This window comes from Thalassophryne amazonica, chromosome 4, assembly GCF_902500255.1.
Source record: "Thalassophryne amazonica chromosome 4, fThaAma1.1, whole genome shotgun sequence".
NCBI lineage: Eukaryota > Metazoa > Chordata > Actinopteri > Batrachoidiformes > Batrachoididae > Thalassophryne > Thalassophryne amazonica.
Window position 1 is genome coordinate 2,496,339 of NC_047106.1, and position 23,707 is coordinate 2,520,045.

The 23,707-nt window shown below is 42.2% G+C and overlaps 1 protein-coding gene across 1 annotated transcript in view; it reads right to left on the reverse strand.

The window, feature by feature from the left end:
- Nucleotides 1–23,707, reverse strand: part of usp32 (ubiquitin specific peptidase 32) — a 215,450-nt gene that overhangs the window by 124,562 nt on the left and 67,181 nt on the right. The window contains exons 5-8 of the mRNA XM_034169021.1: nucleotides 21,347–21,506; nucleotides 7,825–7,956; nucleotides 7,331–7,438; nucleotides 7,011–7,126 (exon numbers count right to left, since the gene is read on the reverse strand). Of these exons, the coding sequence (XP_034024912.1) occupies nucleotides 7,011–7,126; nucleotides 7,331–7,438; nucleotides 7,825–7,956; nucleotides 21,347–21,506 (516 nt within the window). The remainder of the gene's footprint in view (nucleotides 1–7,010; nucleotides 7,127–7,330; nucleotides 7,439–7,824; nucleotides 7,957–21,346; nucleotides 21,507–23,707) is intronic.

Below are 23,707 nucleotides of genomic sequence, written 5' to 3' on the forward strand. Positions count from 1 at the left end.
ATTTTCATTTATAGCGCCAAATCACAACAAAGTTGCCTCAAGGCGCTTCACACAAGTAAGATCTAACCTTACCAACCCCCAGAGCAAGAACACAGGCAACAGTGGTGTAGCGCCATCAGAATCAGAATGCCTTTTATTGTCATTATACATTGGTACAACGAGATTAGGGCCATCCAGTTGCAGTGCAATAAAATAGAATAAAAATAAAAATAGTGCAAAAAAAGAGATAAAAATAGTGCAGGAGTATGTATCAAAAACAAGATATAAAGAAAATTCAACAATGTAATGAAAAATATATACAATTGACACTAGTGCGAGGTGCGGCTAGGATATAAATATTGCACAGAAATGTATATTGTCTATGGGTGATTGGGTTATTGCACATGGTTAAGATTGCATGAGGAGGATCACTGCATGCTAGAGTTCAATGTAGTTATGGCTTTGGGGAAGAAACTGTTTTTCAGTCTGTTTGTTTTTGTCCTTGTGAGCCTGTAGCGCAGGGGTGGCCAAGTTCGGTCCTCGAGAGCCACATTCCTGACACTCTTAGTTGTCTCCCTGCTCCAACACACCTGAATCCAATGAAAGACTCGTTAGCAGGTTTTTAATGAGCCTTTCATTGGATTCAGGTGTGTTGGAGCAGGGAGACAACTAAGAGTATCAGGAAGGTAGCTCTCGAGGACCAAACTTGGCCACCCTTGCTGTAGCGCCTCCCTGAGGGCATCAGGTTAAACAGGGCAGAGCCAGGGTGAAAGCAGTCTTTGGAGATCGCTTTGGCTCTGCTGAGGCAGCGGGAGGTGTAAATGTCCAACAGGGAGGGGAGAGGGCGGCTGATCTTCTGTGCTGCCTTAACAACCCTCTGCATTCTCTCCCTGTCAGCAATGGTGGAGCTGCCAAACCATACTGTGATGCAGTATGTCAGCAGGCTCTCAATGGATGAGCGGTAGAAGGCCAGCAGCAGGTCGGTGTTGAGGTTGTACTTCCTGAGGACTCTCAGGAAGTGTAGCCGCTGCTGAGCCTTCCTGAGAATAGAGGAGATGTTGTTGGACCAGGAGATGCAGTCTGAGATGAGAACGCCGAGATACCTGAAGGTGTGGACCCTTTCCACACGCTCACTGTTGATGAGAAGGGGGGCAGGGTCGGTGCAGTGTTTCCTAAAGTCAATGATGATCTCTCTGGTCTTCCTAGTGTTCAGAGCGAGGTTGTTCTCTGAGCACCAGGCTGCCAGCTGCCGGATCTCCTCTCTGGCAGCCTCATCACCTCCGGAGATGAGACCGACCACTGTGGTATCGTCTGCAAACTTGACGATAAGGTTGTTCTTGTGGGCCGGTCTGCAGTCATAGGTGTAGAGGCAGTAGAGGAGGGGGCTCAGCACACAGCCCTGTGGAGAACCGATGCTCAGCGTGCAGGTGGAAGAGAACTTGGGGGCCGAGTCTGCCAGTCTGGGGACGGTTGGAAAGAAAGTCTTTAATCCAGGCACATGTGAGAGGGTAGAAGCCGAGAGTGTCCAGTTTTGTGGTGAGTCTGTCCGGGATTATTGTGTTGAAGGCAGAACTATAATCCACAAAGAGCAGTCGGACGTAGCTCTGCAGCTGCTCCAGGTGGTTTAGAGCAGAGTGGAGAGCTACAGTGATGGCGTCCTCTGTGGATCTGTTTGCCCTGTATGCAAACTGGTGAGGGTCGAGATCTGGGGGGAGGTGGTCCTTGATGTGCTGACGAACCAGTCTCTCAAAGCACTTCATGATTACCGGAGTGAGGGCCACCGGGCGGTAATCATTCAGGCTGGTAATGGGAGACTTCTTCGGCACCGGGATTATGGTGGAGGTTTTCAGGCAGGACGGGATGACTGCTTGGTCCAGGGCGAGGTTGAAGATCCTGGTGAAGGTGGGGGCGAGCTGGTTGGCACACGCTCTGAGCACCTTGCCAGGTACTCCGTCTGGGCCAGCAGCTTTCCTGGGGTTCGCTGCGAGGAGCACTCACCTGACATCATGCTCTTTTACAGTGAGTGGAGTGGTGCGGGGACCAGGTGGGGGCGGGGCAGGAGCAGGTGAGTGCAGCTGGGAAGATCCGAACCGAGCAAAGAAGCTGTTTAGCTCCTCTGCCAGTGGTGCACTCAGGTCCACTGTTGGAGCATCACAACCCCGGAAGTTTGTGATGTCATGTATTCCCTGCCACACCCTCCGTGCGTTGTTGCTAGACAGATGGGACTATCTGCATCCTGTGGTCAGCCTTTGCTCTTTTTACTCCCCTCTTCAGGTCAGCTCTGGCAGCACTATACAGAGCTCTGTCACCTGACCTGAAGGCAGCATCGCGGGCCCTGAGGAGTGAGCGAACCTGGCTGGTCATCCAGGGTTTCTGATTTGGAAAAGCCCGGATGGTTTTTGTCACAGTCACATTCCCGATGCAGAACTGAATGTAGCCCAGAACCGTTCCCGTGTGTGTGTCTCCAGCTCATGATGTTCAAATAGGCCCCAGTCTGTCTGTTGGAAGCAGTCTAGGAGTATTGGGGAGTGCGTTGTCAGGCCAGATTGTAACAGTCTTTGTTGTGGGCTCAAGCCTGCGTCTAAGAGGACTGTAAGCTGGCGTGAGCAGGAGGGAAAGATGGTCTGACTGTCCGAGGTGGGGGAGGGGTACGGCTCTGTATGCAAGTTTGATATTGGAGTAAACATGATCCGATGTGTTCTCCCCTCTTGTAGCACATTTCACGTGCTGGTAGAAGTGAGGCAGTACAGTCTTTAAGTTGGCCTTGTTAAAATCCCCTGCTAAGATGTGTACTCCATCTGGGTGAGCCCGCTGCTGTTCGTTCACAGTGCGAACAGCATGGCCTCGATTCGCCCTAATTAAATAAATACATTAATGCTGGCTCAACAAAAACCTGAGTTTGTAACTACGGACAAAAGACTGTTTTCCCTCTCAGTTGAGAAATTCCTAAGTCATCTGGAGATCTTCAGATAAGCTTGAAGACATCTCCCATGGGCCAACACTGGGATTCACAGCAAAACAAAACTGTAATTCAAAGTTCTTCAAAGGGGAGCCCTTGCCTTTTTATCAGTGAATTTTCGGTCATTATGAATTACATGGCATTATAATGGCTTCGCGTCAGAATCTGAGTTTTCCAGGCCAGGAGAACCCAAATTTTATGACCTCACGCCAAGGCCAGACCCTCTCAAGACTGCAAGACGATATCCCTTCCAAAACACAGGCCCATAAAACTTTGTCTTGATAACAGCTATTATCTTTAGGTTTAAGTGAAGAAAGACATTCTTTTAAAATAAAAGAATTGCACTAGTATTCTTTGATTCATATATCTAAAAACTTATATGTTGGATTGTATTGATTAATCAAACAAAATGCTTTGCATATAATCATTCCATTTTATTTACGTGTTCCTATAACTGATGTGTGTTTAAATGTGATCTTTCTGTCTGCATTATGGTGATGGTGAAATATTCTGGTTTATCCAAAGGATGTGTCTGACTATTAATAATCAGGGCTGTGAAATGAAAATTGTGAAATCTGAGGAAAATTCGCAGGGGGTCTGGGGGGCGCACCCACCTGAGGAGCCGGGGTCTAGGGCCTTGTGGGGCCCCAGAAACCAAATTAAATTTTCATCTACTGATACATTTTCAACATCTCCTGGAAGAACAAAAAAATTAGTGTATATTTAAATGATCCTAGATTCAACCTTTTATTTGAACCTTCAATGATCATGTTGAAATAACAGAATATGACGTGGAAGTAGGACCTGGTATGATTTTCATTTTAACTGTAAACTGAATTATGCATTAACTCAGAACAATTAAACTACATGAAATTCATGAAGACTGAAAAGACTGTTAAAGTATTTCAAAAACCACAGCTATAGCTTGTACAATATTTTAAAAATCAGGGTAAAACATCAATAACATACCTAATAATAAAAAGCCACACATTCTTGTGTAAATTCCTGTGAATCCACTCAAAGCCACAATGTCTTTTTTCCCATGAAAAAAGTCTACATTAATAAAAACTAATTTACACTGTTGCGTAAATTCATGTAGCCTAGATTCATTCGAAGCCACAATGTCTTTTTTCAATGAAAGAAAGTCTAGATTAATGAAAGAAAAAAAAGGCACATAATCTTTTCTGAAATCCTGTTTGAACAGCACAATGTTTATTTACCAGAGAGAAATCATTTCTGATCATTTCGCTTTTCCCGTTTATCTTTCAGGTGTGTTCATGAAGCCAGCAACAATTCCACGGATTCTTGTCCTTATCACACTTTTTCAAACCATCTTTCTCACCATCTTCACTCTGTCTGATGTCGCTCTGTGACACAGACATGCTGTAAAATTCTTCTTTTAAAAACTTTAAAAGTGTGCGATGTCCACATGCTAAGTTTAGCTAAACGTTGCACAGGAGCCACACAGTGTCACCGCAGCAACCAACCAGTCCTGCTTTACGACAACTGTCATAACAGCCAGGCTTTGAGTGGCATTTATTCGCCTCAAAACTCCGCCGATCCGAGGAAACTGATTTGTATCTGTAACACACAGATCAGTGTCCGCAGACTTATAAAACTTGCATGATGTCATAAAAAAAAAAGAACGTTTTGCGATAAGCATTTTAAAAACTCAGTAACGATCACGATTAAAGAGTACAACACTAACACCCCACCCCATTCCCCATCCGCTGAGTTTTCACAGCCCTGAATAATGTGTATCCATTCGAGTGTCTCAGAGCAGATATTAAGTCAAAATAGTTCATGTGTTTAAATAATTGAATCATTTGTGTCTGCACTGTGACCACATGAAGTTTTCTGTGAAACTACACACCCTAAATGGGTGGAGTTTGGTGATGACAGTCCCCCTTTAAAAATTCAGAACAGAGTCTTGCCACTCTTCTCTTGCCTCTCTTCCTTTCTTAAAGCTTAATTTTTATTCTTGGGCCAAGGACCCATTGCTAAGCTAAGTTACCACGTGGCATTCATTCTTTGTTCATTTTTGCTAATTTTAAAAAGTTTTAACCTGATGCTTTAAGGTGCGTCAAGTCTTTTGAATTTTTAAGAGACCGTCCAAGCTGAACTTTTCAAATTAATAGCGAATTTACAGAAAGCGACTCTCCTTTTCTGTCGGCTATTTTGTTTTGTTTTTTCCAACGCTTTTAAAGTTTTAACTTTTTTCCTAAAGTCACAAAGATTTTTAATCCAGTTCCAACAAACTTTTTAAAAGCTACCAGAAACCATTTTCAACAAACACCTTCCGCCTCTGGGTTCCTGCAAGCTGACGACGGTGCTGATTTCAAACCATCAGCCATTCTGTCTGTAAAGCCAACACAAGCCTTTGGGATCGCCTGGGGTGTCTGCCGAGTTAACCCCTTGACCCAAGTGAGCACGACGGATGGGCGGACGTACAGATCCCTCCGAACCACCTTTTCAACAGAACAGCTAAGTGACCCAGTTAAAGGTTCCAGAAAAAGGGTTTGTTGTTAATGGATACAAAGTGGCTCCTCATTATTATTCTTCCTTTTAAACATATTCATATGTTTAATATTTTTCTTAATAATTGGCTTCAAATATCATTAAATTCTAATCAGATTTATTCACTTAAAGTCTTTAAGCTTCATCTCTCTCTCTCTCTCTCTCTCTCCTCTCTCTCTCTCTCTCTCTCTATCTCCTCTCTCTCTCTCTCTCTCTCTCCTCTCCTCTCTCTCCTCTCTCTCTCTCTCTCTCTCCTCTCTCTCTCTCTCTCTCTCTCTCTCTCTCTCTCTCTCTCTCTCTCTCTCTCTCTCGAGATGTTGAGAGAGAAAGAAAATTGTTTCCATGAATGAACTTATTTAATCACTGTCCGTGAAAATGCCAGTAAACTGTCCATTACTTGTAAATAAATTATAAATATTTCTGCTGTGGTTCATTTTGTATTCAGAAGGAAACCCTTGGTCAATCGTATTATGAATTCAAACTTCAGATCAGAGACTGACTGAGACTGATTAATTCAATTGAGACTGATTAATTAGAGACTGATAAATTAATGAATATTTAATTTAAAGTACCTATGCTATAAATAGGTGGTGCCCCGAATAATACTTATTATTTAAGTATTAAAACCTAAATTGTTCATTATTTTGGTGACTCATCAGATGGGGCCTAATCCAATCTAATTCAATGTGGGAGTTTAACTGCTTATTCACTACCCTCTTATGGTGCTCCTGTGTGAGCCGATATAGATTTAACTGAATGATTACATCTTTATGGCCCCCCCGTGTGGAGGCTTTATTAAATATTTGCTACATACATTTATTGGTGCTCCCGTGTGGAGGCTCTAATAAATAAATACACTACATTCTTTTGGTCCCCCCTTGCAAGGCTATATTTGTAATTTCACTACAGTGGTAAGAAAAAAAAAAAAAAAAAAAAAAAAAAAACTACTGATGATTTGAGGAAGACACCTCAAGCAGACCAGACTCAGATGGGGGACCCTCTGCTTAGGCCATTCTAACAGTTATGAGTTTTTTACAGATTGTACAATAATTTCTTAAACAGAAGAAACAGAAGAGCAACAAAAAAGAGACCTGAAATAGAACTACAGTAAAATAGAGTCCATCTGAGGTCTCTAATCCATAGGCTTCCATGTTGTTCATCTACTTATGTCAGTATGAACAGTGGAAGAATGTCTTCTGCTCTGCTGGAAGCATTTTGTTAACCTCTGCTACTTAATCTATGACCGTGTGATTACTAAATTAAAACATTATCACAGACGCTTCACTTCAGGCCTTCCAAGCAGAGAAGGGGACAACTTGTCCACATAAAGATTAATCTGACAGAATCTTCAGTTTTCTGCAGCCCTTCTCCACACAATCTGGTCATGAACCTCCTGTTCCTTCAAGTCTTTCTTGTTTCCATCCAGCTCCTCTTTCTCTTCATGTTTCTTTAGAGACACATTCACCATCGTTTTTGGCACTGAGATGTTCTGAGTCCATGACCCCGTCAGTCTGCACGTAGTCCATAAATGTGCACACGATGTGTGTGAACGTACGGGCAGTGTATCTGTGCGATTGTCCTTCCAAACCTCCAGCAAGGCCACCACCATCTCCAGGAGCTCCTTGGGAGACAGAACCCCATCATGGTCCACATCAAAGACTTTGAAGCAAACTGTGACAGGAAGTAACACACGTGAGAAAACGCCACACTGGAGTCAAAGAATAACTAAATATAGCATCCGGTGGTTTGTGTCTGAAACATGTTACCGTCCAAACAACGAGCCCCGTGAACACACGGATGTTTACAGTTTAAACACAGAACCACAGTTTTTACATTCATCAATTTGATCATGTGGTGCGTGTGTGTGTAACTTACATTTCTGTCTTTCGGCTATCGGCCCCCTGCAGCACGCTGACAGGCCACAGGAAATCTCCTTGAAGTCAATATGATTGTCCCGATTCTCATCAAAGGCATGAAACAAGCCTATAACACACGCACGCACGCACACCCACACAAACACACACACACACACACACCTTGGTGGATTCCCTCACCAGTCTCCTTCTTGCATGGTCACTTCGTATTTTAGAACAGCCAACTCCAAACAGATTTACAAAACTGTCTGTATTTCTTAACATCTGATGACAACTGGCCGTAAAAGTGATAATTTGGAGGCACATCCTCATATTTAGTTTGTCCAATTAATTATGAACCTGTTATTGATCATAACCAGGTGTGAATAAACCTGCAGGAGGTTTGACAGGACGTCGTCGCAACGTCAAACCTTCACACCGCCATTTAAAACCTGTGATTTTTGTCTTTTTACATTTGTAAAGAACTGGGGATGCTGGGGATGCTGATCTTCTTACCTGCGCTCAGCGAGGCGTGGATGGGAGGAGAAACCAGTGGAACAAAGGTTTCCAGGTCAAAGCGTCCGGTCCGAGACTGAGCTTTCAGAAGCCAATAGCGCTTCTCCAAGTCGATGATGTCAGACTCCTCCACTACACAACAAGGCAGTGTCTCACACACACAGTTGTACTGATCACATGATGCAGTTATTTATCATCCATGATGATGACATCATCTGAACAAACTTCAAGTCTGCAAACTAACAACAACTTTGATCTGAAAACCAGTTTAAAGATCCTTAAAGTGACTTTGGAAACATTTACCACATTGTAAATATTCAAATATTGAAAAGAAAATATCATGATTAATACACTGGTATTGATTTCTGACTCATTATTAGAAACTGTGCAAACAAATATGTACAAGTATTCATCAATAAACTGATAAGATAAACTTTACTGATCTCACAGAGGAAAAATTCACATGTTACATCAGCTCTTAAAAAACACACAAGGTGGGTGCAAGTAGAGGAAAATGTTCAAACAGCGTGTGCAAGGATAAGCAATAATAATAATAATACTTGTAACAGTACAAGACAAAAGAAGAGGTAGAAATGGAATATATATATATATATATATATATATATATATATATACACACACACACAAACACACACACACAACCCCTGGCAAAAATTATGGAATCACCGGCCTCAATCAATCAATCAACTTTTTTTTTATATAGCGCCAAATCACAACAAACAGTTGCCCCAAGGCGCTTTATATTGTAAGGCAAGGCCATACAATAATTATGAAAAACCCCAACGGTCAAAACGACCCCCTGTGAGCAAGCACTTGGCAACAGTGGGAAGGAAAAACTCCCTTTTAACAGGAAGAAACCTCCAGCAGAACCAGGCTCAGGGAGGGGCAGTCTTCTGCTGAGACTGGTTGGGGCTGAGGGAAAGAACCACGAAAAAGACATGCTGTGGAGGGGGGCAGAGATCGATCACTAATGATTAAATGCGGAGTGATGCATACAGAGCAAAAGAGAAAGAAACAGTGCATCATGGGAACCCCCCCACAGTCTACGTCTAAAGCAGCATAACCAAGGGATAGTCCAGGGTCACCCGATCCAGCCCTAACTATAAGCCTTAGCGAAAAGGAAAGTTTTAAGCCTAACCTTAAAAGTAGAGAGGGTATCTGTCTCCCTGATCTGAATTGGGAGCTGGTTCCACAGGAGAGGAGCCTGAAAGCTGAAGAGGATGCCTCAGAGGATGTTCATTCAGTTGTTTAATTTTGTAGAAAAAAAGCAGATCACAGACATGACACAAAACTAAAGTCATTTCAAATGGTAACTTTCTGGCTTTAAGAAACACTATAAGAAATCAAGAAAAATAATTGTGGCAGTCAGTAACGGTTACTTTTTTAGACCAAGCAGAGGGAAAAAAATATGGAATCACTCAATTCTGAGGAATAAATTATGGAATCACCCTGTAAATTTTCATCCCCAAAACTAACACCTGCATCAAATCAGATCTGCTCGTTAGTCTGCATCTAAAAAGGAGTGATCACACCTTGGAGAGCTGTTGCACCACGTGGACTGACATGAATCATGGCTCCAACACGAGAGATGTCAATTGAAACAAAGGAGAGGATTATCAACCTCTTAAAAGAGGGTAAATCATCACGCAATGTTGCAAAAGATGTTGGTTGTTCACAGTCAGCTGTGTCTAAACTCTGGACAAAATACAAACAACATGGGAAGGTTGTTAAAGGCAAACATACTGGTAGACCAAGGAAGACATCAAAGCGTCAAGACAGAAAACTTAAAGCAATATGTCTCAAAAATGCACAACAAAACAAATGAGGAACGAATGGGAGGAAACTGGAGTCAACGTCTGTGACCGAACTGTAAGAAACCGCCTAAAGGAAATGGGATTTACATACAGAAAAGCTAAACGAAAGCCATCATTAACACCTAAACAGAAAAAAACAAGGTTACAATGGGCTAAGGAAAAGCAATCGTGGACTGTGGATGACTGGATGAAAGTCATATTCAGTGATGAATCTCGAATCTGCATTGGGCAAGGTGATGATGCTGGAACTTTTGTTTGGTGCCTTTCCAATGAGATTTATAAAGATGACTGCCTGAAGAGAACATGTAAATTTCCACAGTCATTGATGATATGGGGCTGCATGTCAGGTAAAGGCACTGGGGAGATGGCTGTCATTACATCATCAATAAATGCACAAGTTTACGTTGATATTTTGGACACTTTTCTTATCCCATCAATTGAAAGGATGTTTGGGGATGATGAAATCATTTTTCAAGATGATAATGCATCTTGCCATAGAGCAAAAACTGTGAAAACATTCCTTGCAAAAAGACACATAGGGTCAATGTCATGGCCTGCAAATAATCCGGATCTTAATCCAATTGAAAATCTTTGGTGGAAGTTGAAGAAAATGGTCCATGACAAGGCTCCAACCTGCAAAGCTGATCTGACAACAGCAATCAGAGAAAGTTGGCGCCAGATTGATGAAGAGTACTGTTTGTCACTCATTAAGTCCATGCCTCAGAGACTACAAGCTGTTATAAAAGCCAGAGGTGGTGCAACAAAATACTAGTGATGTGTTGGAGCGTTCTTTTGTTTTTCATGATTCCATAATTTTTTCCTCAGAATTGAGTGATTCCACATTTTTTCTCTCTGCTTGGTCTAAAAAAGTAACCGTTACTGACTGCCACAATTTTTTTTCCTGATTTCTTATAATGTTTCTTAAAGCCAGAAAGTTACCATTTGAAATGACTTTAGTTTTGTGTCATGTCTGTGATCTGCTTTTTTTCTACAAAATTAAACAACTGAATGAACATCCTCCGAGGTCGGTGATTCCATCATTTTTGCCAGGGGTTGTATATGTGTATAAACACATATGCACACACATATACAGATGCATACATATATGTACGTACACATATAAGTACATAAGCATATATATAAACATGTTTGGGATTGAAAAACACATAGGAGCATCTTCTTTACAATATGTGAAGTGGAGTTTAGATGTGATAAGGTGACATTAGTGCAGGGATTTGTAAACGAGTTGTTATTGCACGTGATTTGTGGACATATTACTGCACGTGATTATTTCACAGTGTTATTGCACAGTCTGATAAACATCAGTTGACAGTGAAACTGCTTCATGCTAAACTTTCTAAGAATTAACTAAAAGCAGCAGATGAGAATTTTTTTAATTTGTAGAAATAACATTTGTTTTATTTATAACTATAAATGTTCTGTTCTAAAAGACATCATCAAAAAGAAATGGTTAAGTTTCCCTCCATCAGAGTGCTCGTAAAGACTGAGCAGCACAGAAGGTCAGTAAAACTGCTCAAACTGTGCCACAACTAATGTCATAAACCAACGTGTTTTTTTTTTTTTTGGTGAATAAAGTGATTGTGATGAAATAACGCTTTGCTTACTTCAAGGACAGTCAGAAATGTGAAAATCCAACATTTTCCATTTTCAGTTTCTGGCTGTGATAACAGGTGTGATTTTTTGTTTTGGGAAAAACAAAACAGAATGAGTTAAAATAATTCATATGTAATATTTGTCAATTGATCAAAGAAAGTGACCATGATAACGTCTATTCGCAGGCGAACTGGGGGGTCCCCCTCTCTAAGGTAAACGGATGTGATGTTTCTTACGTGGTGCTCGGTGGGCGTTGTCATATTTGACGAACTACTAAATACACACCCTGAGAACCAAACCAAATGCCTCCTTTTATTCAGCCTCAAATAAGATTCATAATGAAGTGAAGTAACAAAAACAGTGATGAGCCGTGAGAACTCAATAACCTGTGAAGTGGTTCACATTCCCGACTGTAATTCCATGACACAGCTAATAGGATCGAGACTTTCTCTACAAGTCATGAAGAGTCGCTAAGACCTCAGGGCCACTGTTCCACTGAGAAATATTACAGTACTCTAAACAGATTCCAGTCTGCTGTCTGTGTCTCGACAGCTGAGTGCCACGGGTCTGATACCCACCTAAAGGTGCGACTCTGTCCGAGTGGCAGCAGAGGTACCATACCATGATCCAGGTAACATCCTCAGAGAGATGCTGCTGCGGCCAGCTGGGACCATCAAACAGTTCCAATCAAATCTACAAATCTGTTCAGGAGACCGCCTCGTCGCATCCAGCAGACAGTTATTAGTCAGGATTTGTAACGTGGGAAGAAGGAATCTAAGCAGCTAAGGAGCTCGGCTCAGCCATGACTCAAGCTACCGTTCTGGAAATAGTCACGAACCACAACTGTGCAGAGTTAAGAGGATCAGCAAAGAGCAGGAAGATTAAAGGCCACATCCAGGTTCCCCCGTCAGGTTCTGTCCAGCTCTCTGTCCTCCGGCTCAAAGTAAGAACCTCGTGGTGGACCTCAAAGCCACGCAGTCCTAAGAAGGAACCAATCAGAGGGCTGGATGGAGTTTGTGTGTCATCCTCCTGTCTCTCTGTCTGTCTGTGAAAATCAACTCGACACAAAGTCTGGAAGTCTGATTTTCTGAGAAGGAGTGACCTGTCTAATCCACCCCAACCCATCAGGTCTCACGAGTGGCGTTTCCACAAAAGCTGCACTGATAAATCAAAACTCTTATCAAATCCAAATAAAAGCTTTTTTTTTTTTTTTTTGAACAGTTAAATGTGATCCACTTAAAGGCGTGTCCTTTTGAGGTGGAGAGCAGCCAGTGGACCAAACCGGGTTAGGGTTTTTATATATATATATATATATATATATATATATATATATATATATATATATATATATACATACATATATATATATATATATATATATATATATATATATATATATATACATATACATACACATATATATATATATGTGTGTGTGTGTGTGTACACTCAACAAAAATATAAATGCAACACTTCTGGTTTTGCTCCCATTTTGTATGAGATGAACTCAAAGATCTAAAACTTTTTCCACATACACAATATCACCATTTCCCTCAAATATTGTTCACAAACCAGTCTAAATCTGTGATAGTGAGCACTTCTCCTTTGCTGAGATAATCCATCCCACCTCACAGGTGTGCCATATCAAGATGCTGATTAGACACCATGATTAGTGCACAGGTGTGCCTTAGACTGTCCACAATAAAAGGCCACTCTGAAAGGTGCAGTTTTATCACACAGCACAATGTCATTTCTCTACCATAAGCCGTCTCCAAAGGCGTTTCAGAGAATTTGGCAGTACATCCAACTAGCCTCACAACCGCAGACCACGTTGGAGAGGTGTTCTCTTCACGGATGAATCCCGGTTCACACTGTTCAGGGCAGATGGCAGACAGCGTGTGTGGCGTCGTGTGGGTGAGCGGTTTTCTGATGTCAGTGTTGTGGATCGAGTGGCCCATGGTGGCGGTGGGGTTATGGTATGGGCAGGTGTCTGTTATGGATGAAGAACACAGGTGCATTTTATTGATGGCATTTTGAATGCACAGAGATACCGTGACGAGATCCTGAGGCCCATTGTTGTGCCATACATCCAAGAACATCACCTCATGTTGCAGCAGGATAATGCACGGCCCCATGTTGCAAGGATCTGTACACAATTCTTGGAAGCTGAAAATGTCCCATACTCACCGGACATGTCGCCCATTGAGCATGTTTGGGATGCTCTGGACCGGCGTATACGACAGCGTGTACCAGTTCCTGCCAATATCCAGCAACTTCGCACAGCCATTGAAGAGGAGTGGACCAACATTCCACAGGCCACAATTGACAACCTGATCAACTCTATGCGAAGGAGATGTGTTGCACTGCATGAGGCAAATGGTGGTCACACCAGATACTGACTGGTATCCCCCCCCAATAAAACAAAACTCCACCTTTCAGAGTGGCCTTTTATTGTGGGCAGTCTAAGGCACACCTGTGCACTAATCATGGTGTCTAATCAGCATCTTGATATGGCACACCTGTGAGGTGGGATGGATTATCTCAGCAAAGGAGAAGTGCTCACTATCACAGATTTAGACTGGTTTGTGAACAATATTTGAGGGAAATGGTGATATTGTGTATGTGGAAAAAGTTTTAGATCTTTGAGTTCATCTCATACAAAATGGGAGCAAAACCAAAATTGTGTTTATATTTTTGTTGAGTGTAATATATATATATATATATATATATATATATATATATATATATATATATATATATATATATATACACACACACACAAACACACAGTTTCACTTTAAATGCGCAATAGGTTCACGATGATCAGCGCGGACCCGTTTTCCTCTTAAAAGGCTTTATTTTACTCAGTGTGCAGCATTGTAAAGTTGTAGCATCACCAGCTACATTGATTAGTTCTTACATTAGCAATGCACATGCTCTATGGGCTTTTTCCCTGCTTTTTGTGGGAGCGATACAGCACCACATACAGGACTGGCGTATGTACTACAGTGTTAAACAAAGCATCGAGGCAAAGAATTTGCCTCAAACATTTTTTGGAATCGAATTATTCGATTGGATTGGGAGGTCTGGGCGGCTTTGCTTGAGCTGCTGCCCCTGCGACCTGACGGAAGAAAATGGATGGATGGATGGAATTATTCAAATTACTTGATTAATCGTCTCAGCCCTAATCCTATCAACATTCAGTTTTAGCAGCATTCATCCTTGACCAAATACATAAGCACACCAAACAGCAACTGTCAGCTCTTCTGGGTTTCGCCGTGAACGAAGCCACACACAGGCACTTTGGTAATATGATTTTTTTTTTTATATTTGTTTACCGAGAATACACACACACACACACACACGGGTTTTATTTCTATGACAACATTACAAGTTTATAATGCTCAAGACGCACTTGTTTTCCCTTTCGTATGGCTAGCATACTGGCATAGTATGTTACTAATGAAAGAGCAAAACGCTTCAGTCAGTGCAGAGTGAGAGAGCGTGCGGAGAGCAGAGAAGGAAGCAACACAAACAAAACTGTGGTCCTGCCTTTATTTCTCTCTGGACTGTTCTGACGGTACGTCCTGTTCACACCGTCTGCACGTGTCAGTGACAGTTATACTGAATTTATAAGATGAAATAAATGGTCAAAAATCCCTTAAAAATGAGAATATAAGAAGGAGAGTTATAAAAATCACACACACATGATGTGGAGAAACTCTGCAGTGATGTTCAGAAGCAGAAATCACATAAAGCAGCTTTGAACTCTGAACCTTAACAGGCTGTTATTTTCCAAAGATATTTATTTTAGATGGCTTAATGTCATTTTATGTTCAAGTACAAAATGTGACTGAGGAGGAGAAAAAAAGAGGAAATGAACTCTAGCCAGAATAAAAATATAAGCTGCTGATTTTTGTTACTTTTCAAAGGTGCTCTCTGCAGCTCAGCGTTTCATTTATTTCAAAGTCAGTTACTTATTATTTTAAAAATCATGAGAGTCAAATCAGTCTGCATTGTTCAGTTTTTCCTGCACGTTTGTGTATTTTCTCCTTCTTCATAAGAGTTTGGTGTTTGTGTTTGTTCTACAAAGTTTAAAAAAAATAATAAAATGTTAACACTTTTCTTTACAGCAGTTCTGTAATATCAGAAAGGCAACAGAAACAACCACAAATCAGAAAAAGTTGGGACTGTATGTAAAATGAAGATAAAAATAAAAATGTTGCACTATTCCCATTAGGGGTGTCGGGCGAAAAAAAAAAAAAAAAAAAAAAAATCGATTCACGTCCAAATCGCGATTCTTATTTATTACGATTCTGAATTGATCCAAAATGTCCAAGAATCGATTTTTAAAAAGCATTTTTTAAACATTTTCTTGCTTACTCGCTGCATGTACCATTTGTCAGGCAGCGGCTTCCGTACTACAGTGTGCCCGCGGGGGGGTCTGGCGTGCGTGAGCTGCAGCTTAGCATGGTGGATGAAGAGCTAATTCAGTCAGCACCGTCTTTGCTGAAGGCAAATGTTTGGATGCATTTTGGATTTTATTATTTGCTGCATAAGAAGGAGCTTGATATGACTTACGCAGTGTGCAAAATCTGCAAAATGAAAGTCAAGTACTTTGGAAACACTTCAAATCCACAAGCCCACATGCTACGTCATCACCCGGCGTTAAAAGAGGGGAGCAGCGGTCTCTGCCGACTACTGACCAGCGCTTTGTTAAACTGCCAGCCAACTTTGAATGAGCAAAGCAGATAAGTAAATTTACATCTTTAGAATCACTTGATTAACCTAATTAAAGCTGCATTTTCTTAAACATAAACATTTTTTAAGTAATATAACTATTTGTCAGAGCTCTTTGAATCGAAAATCGATTCTGATTTGAATCGTCACCCCAAGAATCGGAATCGAACTGAATCGTGAGTTGCTGTACGATTCACATCCCTAATTCCCATTTTCTCCACTCACACCCACAAAAGCCAAAAGTTCTTCCAGAGTTGTGTCTTGGTGGCTTCCCTTACTTTTCTTTCAGCATGGACATTTAGTTTTCGAGAACTGCCTACCGGACACAGATTTACCATAAAATACCACAGTTATTATTTCTGAATGACTGATGTACAGTGGGGTAAAAAAAAGTATTTAGTCAGTCCCTGATGGTGCAAGTTCTCCTACTTAGAAAGATGAGAGAGGTCTGTAATTTTCAACATAGGTACACTTCAACTATGAGACACAAAATGAGGAAAAAACAAAAAACAAAAAATTATCAAAGAAATCACATTGTAGGATTTTTAAAGAATTTATTTGGAAATTATGGTGGAAAATAAGTATTTGGTCAATAACAAAAGTTCAACTCAATACTTTGTAACATAATCTTTGTTGGCAATGACAGAGGTCATTTCCTGTAAGTCTTCACCAGGTTTGCACACACTGTAGCTGGTATTTTGGTCCATTCCTCCATGCAGCTCTCTAGAGCAGTGATGTTTTGGGGCTGTCGCTGGACAACACGGACTTTCAACTCCCTCCACAAATTTTCTATGGGGTTGAAGTCTGGAGACTGGTTCAGCCACTCCAGGACCTTGAAATGCTTTTTACAGAGCCACTCCTTTGTAGCCCGAGCGGTGTGTTCGGGATCACTGTCATGCTGGACGACCTAGCCACGTTGCATCTTCAATGCTCTCACTGATGGAAGGAGGTTTTGGCTTAAAATCTCACGATACATGGCCCCGTTCATTCTTCCCTTAACACGGATCAGTCGTCCTGTCCCCTTTACAGAAAAACAGCCCCAAAGCATGATGTTTCCACCTCCATGCTTCACAGTAGATATGGTGTTCTTGGGATGCAACTCAGCATTCTTCTTCCTCCAAACACGACGAGTTGAGTTTTTACCAAAATGTTCTACTTTGGTTTCATCTGACCACATGATATTCTCCCAATCCTCTTCTATCTTCAGTCCATACGAGGTCTGTCCAAAAAGTATCGTACCTTTTTATTTTTTTCAAAAACTATATGGATTTGAATCACGTGTGATTACATCAGCCAAGCTTGAACTTTCGTGCGCATGCGTGAGTTTTTCCACGCCTGTCGGTTGCGTCATTCATCTGTGGGCAGGCTTTGAGCGAGCACTGGTCCAGCCCTCCCGTCTGATTTCTTTTGTCTGAGAACTTGCTGAGAGACTGCCGCTTTGCTCCATGAAATTTTTTTCAGAAACTGTTAGAGACAGGCAGTTGGAAACCATTCGATAGATTCAGTTGGATATCGGTGAAGATTCTGTCGGCGTCACGCGGATTATGGACTGTTAAAACCTTTTTAAAGACAGCCCACAGTGGCGGAGGGCGCGCGGCGCGCCGAGCGGCCATTCAACAGGCTGGATCGACCAGATCATTTCTAAACTGAATGCTGTGTTGATCCGGGACATCGTGTGACTACCACAGAAATGGCAACAGAGCAGGACATAACACTTTTGCAGCACATTCCACTGTTACAGGAGATTTTGTAATGAAAGACGTGCGGAGGATTTCGCGTGTCGGCACGAAGCAGCTCAGAACGCGCAGCAAAAAAACACCTCCGTCTTGGAAGTCTCACAGGACATGTTGGGCATGTCCAGCTGTTACACAATTTCTCGGACACTCACGCGACTGAAAGCCATCGAAAGCCGTCTGAATCTTCTGAATGGTTTCCAACATGGAGATTTTTTTTTTGCTGTCTGTCTTACAGCAAAAGAGTCAGTCTTTACTGTGTTAAGCAGGGGGACACGCCTGGCACTGCAGGATTTGAGTCCCTCTCTGCGTAGTGTGTAGCCTTTGTTACTTTGGTCCCAGCTCTCTGCAGGTCATTCATCAGGTCCCTCTGTGTAGTTCTGGGATTTTTGTTCACCGTTCATTTTGACCCCACGGGATGACATCTTGCGTGGAGCCCCAGATCAAGGGAGATTATCAATGGTCTTGTATGTCTTCCATTTTCATACAATTACTCCCACAGTTGATTTATTCAGACCAACCTGCTTGACTATTGTAGATTCACTCTTCCCAGCCTGGTGCACATCTACAATTTTCTTCCTGGTGTCATTCAACAGCTCTTTGGTCTTGGCCATGGTTGAGTTTGGAGTCTGACTGTTTGAGGCTGTGGACAGGTGTCTTTTATACAGATAACGAGTTCCAACAAATGCCATTAATACAGGTAACAGGTGGAGGGCAGAAGAGCTTCTTAAAGAGGAAGTTACAGGTCTGTGAGAGCCAGAAATCTTGTTTGTTTGTGGGTGACCAAATACTTATTTTCCACCATAATTTACAAATAAATTCTTTAAAAATCCATCCATCCATTTTCTTCCGCTTTATCCGGAGTCGGGTCGCGGGGGCAGCAGCTCAAGCAAAGCCGCCCAGACCTCCCGATCCACACACACCTCCCCCAGCTCCTCCGGGGGAACCCCAAGGCGTTCCCAAGCCAGCCGAGAGATGTAATCCTTCCAGCGTGTCCTGGGTCTTCCCCGGGGCCTCCTCCCAATGGGACGTGCCCGGAACACCTCTCCAGCGAGGCGTCCAGGGGGCATCCGGAAAAGATGCCCGAGCCACCTCAACTGACTCCTTTCGACATGGAGGAGCAGCGGCTCGACTCCGAGCTCCTCCCGAGTGACCGAGCTCCTCACCCTATCTCTAAGGGAGCGCCCAGCCACCCTGCGGAGGAAACTCATCTCGGCCGCTTGTACCCGCGATCTCGTTCTTTCGGTCATGAGCCAAATCTCATGACCATAGGTGAGGATCGGAACGCAGATCGAGAGCTTTGCCCCCCTACTCAGCTTTCTCTTCACGACGGTCCGATACAGCAACCATATCACTGCAGATGCTGCACCGATCCGTCTATCGATCTCACGCTCCATCTGTCCCTCACTCGTGAACAAGACCCCAAGATACTTAAACTCCTCCACTTGAGACAAGGACACTCCACAGACCTGAAGTGGGCAAAGCACCTTTTTCCGGTTGAGAACCATGGCCTTGGATTTGGAGGTGCTGATTTTCATCCCGGACGCCTCACAGTCGGCTGGAAACTGCCCCAGTGCACGCTGAAGGTCCTGATTTGACGAAGCCAACAGAACCACATTGTCCGCAAACAGCAGAGACGAGATTCTGTGGTTCCCAAACCAGACCCCCTCTACACCCTGGCTGCGCCTAGAAATTCTGTCCATAAAAATAATGAACAGAACCAGTGACAAAGGGCAGCCCTGGCGGAGGCCAACATGCACAGGAAACAGGTTTGACTTACTACCGGCAATGCGAACCAAGCTCCTGCTGCGGTCGTACCCCAGACCCCGTACTGCCACTACAGGGTGCCCCGAGGGACATGGTCGAACGCCTTCTCCAGATCCACAAAACACATATGGACTGGTTGGGCGAACTCCCATGAACCCTCGAGCACCCAATGGAGCGTGTAGAGCTGGTTCAGTGTGCTGTGACCAGGACGAAAACCACACTGCTCCTCCTGAATCCGAGGTTCGACCATCAGTCGAATTCTCCTCTCCAGTACTCTGGAATAGACCTTACCGGGGAGGCTGAGGAGTGTGATCCCCCTATAGTTGGAACACACCCTCCGGTCCCCCTTCTTAAAAATCTTTAAACATTTCTTTAAAAATCCTACAATGTCATTTTCTTTTTTTTTCTCATTTTGTCTCTTATAGTTGAAGTGTACCTATGATGAAAATTACAGACCTCTCTCATCTTTCTAAATAGTAGGAGAACTTGCACAATCAGGGGCTGACTATATACTTTTTTACCCTACTGTAAATGAAGTCTAAGAAATATTCACTGAGTTGGAAATGTTCATGTTTTGATCCTGACATTTCTCAAGAAAACTGTCTGTAAAAATTATTAATTCTTACATTTACAATAAACTGCCCTGTCCCAACCTTTTTTTTTTTTGGAAAATGCTGCAGGCCTTAAATGTAGGAATGGATATATATTGGCAAAAAATTAAATAAAAATAAAGCTGACCACACAAAACATGAAATATGTTGGTTTCATACAGTCAGCAGTTACAGAAATAGAAGTCAAAGTAAATGTCAGGATCATTACTTGTCCACCACCACATTTTGAAAAACTGTAAGACCACAGGCCATGCATTATTTATGTTTTGTGTCTTTCAGTGAATTTTTATTTATTTTTTTAATTAAGGCAATAAGTGCCTCCCTGTATTACCACAGATTAACTGTTTCTGTTGCCACATCTTCTGAAATAAAACTGCAGAACACTAAAGCCGAAAAACTAAAAGAAGGAAAAAATGGGAGTGGTACAGGAATGGGAGTCATTCTGAATGGGAGAGGGATGGGAGTGGGAGTCATTTTACCAGGAGCAGGACGGGACAGATTTTTTTTTTTTTTTTTTTTTTTTTTTTACTCTGGCTCGGGATTGGACAGTAATTTTTCTGTTGGAGTGGGATGGGACTGGAGAGAACCTGGAACCTTCTTAATGTAAGGCAACAGCACTAACCACTAAGCCACCATGCCGCCGCTCCAGAAAAAACAACAGTGAAAACACATGTTGAAGAATACAAGAACATTAAAAAGTCACAAAAATTTTTAACAAAGTGAAAAATTTATGATGGATTTAGATTTATTTTTTTTTAGTAGTGATTAAAGCAACTCTTATTTTTTTACCTCCATGTGTGAAACTTTTGTAGAAATGTTCAAATGATAAAAGTTGTGACCTGGACATAACGTGTTTCACAGTGTGTGGAATACATACTCTCCCCTGTTAACGTGGACTGAAGCGGTGTGTAAACACAGTGTGGTTGCAGCCATATTGGTCAGGTCTGACTTACAGACGAGACTTGAACATGTCAACATTATGTTAAATCTGGTTGAGTAAAGGAAACTTGAGTCTTCATCACCTGCTTACTTATTATTGGTTACTTGAATGCTAGATATGTTTGTCTCATTGACTACCTTACTGTCAGGAATATTTCACCGTGGGATGGTGGGAAACATAATTGCGATTGCTTTGTATGTCTGGTACATGTGAAGAATTGACAATAAAGCTGGCTTTGACTTTGGGGAAAAAAAAAAAGCTGAGAGTGATGATGGGACTCACAGTGCGTGACACCAGCCAGCGTCTGGTAGAAGGTGGGCGTGTCGCTGTCGTCAGTCAGCGTGACGCACACGCCGCTGGACAGGAGCCATCTGGATAAGGTGAAGGCCTCTTTGTTCTGGAGCAACCAGGTCCTGAAGCGCTCATAGTTCACCTTGTCGCCCTGCAGCAACACCGACCCAGGAAGGACGTAGACATTTGTGAACTTTCATACACCAAATTAACACAAATGGAACTTCACACACAACCGTCTACCATCTGCTGGATGGACAACAGATATTAGGAGCAGGTGTGGCTGTACTTACCAAAGAGGTTATATATGAGAACTAGACTCCGGACTCCCACTAAATGCGAACGTCCCTTTGTGGACAAGACGCCTCCTAACCGGGCAAAATATTAAGCGCCTTGAGGCAAGCTTGTTGTGATTTGGCGCTATATAAATGAAAATAAATTCAATTTAAAAATATTGACAAAGTTTCTGGATGTTAATGCATTTTCAATGGGGATTTGCGACTGACGGCACTTAGGAAAACACTCGCACATACGTCTTAAAATACCATTCTGACCAGGATATCAAGCCAGTAAAATTAATTTACATTAAATTATGTCAGGAAAGTATTAAACTTACTCTGACACACACACACATTCACAAATATTAGTGTTGAAAGTTACACGGATCTGCGTTGTTAAGCTACACTGCTGAACTGAACCGAGCTGCTGCTGTGTTCAGCGCAGCGCGGCTCCTAAAAACATTACTAAACATATACACACAACACACACACACAATTATTGGCCGAGTTTCATTCATGAAGTCAGTGGTGTGTGTGCACATCTGTGTGAGGCTGTGAGGTGTAAGCGGCACAGCGCGGGTCATAATCTCCAAGCAGCAGCTCCGTTATTTTAAAGGTGCAAATTTAAAAAAGAAAATAAAAAAATGTCGGTCTTGAACAATTTTAATCACTAACGACAAGTATTTTAACTAGACACTGGTCTAGCAGGGTGAAGAGTTAATGGTCCGTGTCCTTTGAAGACACGGGCAGGAAACATACACCTGTTTATCAAACAAATGTCACGGATAAAGTGACAAGAAGAACCAAAACCTCTTACTTATAGGAGGAAATATTGTCTCCCTTCTTCCTCCGTTTGTGGCTTTGCCAACATGTGCAGGTTTCCGGCATTTTCCACCTGTTTCTTGACGAGACTCATTGAGCGTCTATGAGCGGCGCTCAAAAATGGCGACCGCACCTCCTTGCCAGGACAGGGCTCAGTGCAAGTGAGGACTCTAATTCTCATACAGTAGTGTTCAGAATAATAGTAGTGCTATGTGACTAAAAAGATTAATCCAGGTTTTGAGTATATTTCTTATTGTTACATGGGAAACAAGGTACCAGTAGATTCAGTAGATTCTCACAAATCCAACAAGACCAAGCATTCATGATATGCACACTCTTAAGGCTATGAAATTGGGCTATTAGTAAAAAAAGTAGAAAAGGGGGTGTTCACAATAATAGTAGTGTGGCATTCAGTCAGTGAGTTCGTCATTTTTGTGGAACAAACAGGTGTGAATCAGGTGTCCCCAATTTAAGGATGAAGCCAGCACCTGTTGAACATGCTTTTCTCTTTGAAAGCCTGCGGAAAATGGGACGTTCAAGACATTGTTCAGAAGAACAGCGTAGTTTGATTAAAAAGTTGATTGCAGAGGAGAAAATTTATACGCAGGTGCAAAAAATTATAGGCTGTTCAACAACAATGATCTCCAATGCTTTAAAATGGACAAAAAAACCCCAAAAAAAAACAAGAGACGCATGGAAGAAAACAGAAAACAACCATCAAAATGGATAGAAGAATAACCAGAATGGCAAAGGCTCACCCACTGATCAGCTCCAGGATGATCAAAGACAGTCTGGAGTTATCTGTAAGTGCTGTGACAGTTAGAAGACGCCTGTGTGAAGCAAAACTCTGAATTCAAGCCACAGTTCACAGTGAAGACAGTGAAGCATGGTGGTGCAAGCATCATGATATGGGCATGTTTCTCCTACTATGGTGTTGGGCCTATATATCGCATACCAGGTATCATGGATCAGTTTGATATGTCAAAATACTTGAAGAGGTCATGTTGCCTTATGCTGAAGAGGACATGCCCTTGAAATGGGTGTTTCAGCAAGACAATGACCCCAAGCACACTAGTAAACCAGCAAAATCTTGGTTCCAAACCAACAAAATTAATGTTTTGGAGTGGCCTGCCCAATCCCCGGACCTAAATCCAATTGAGAACTTGTGGGGTGACATCAAAAAAACTGTTTATGAAACAAAACCAAGAAATGTGAATGAATTGTGGAATGTTGTTAAAGAATCTTGGAGTGG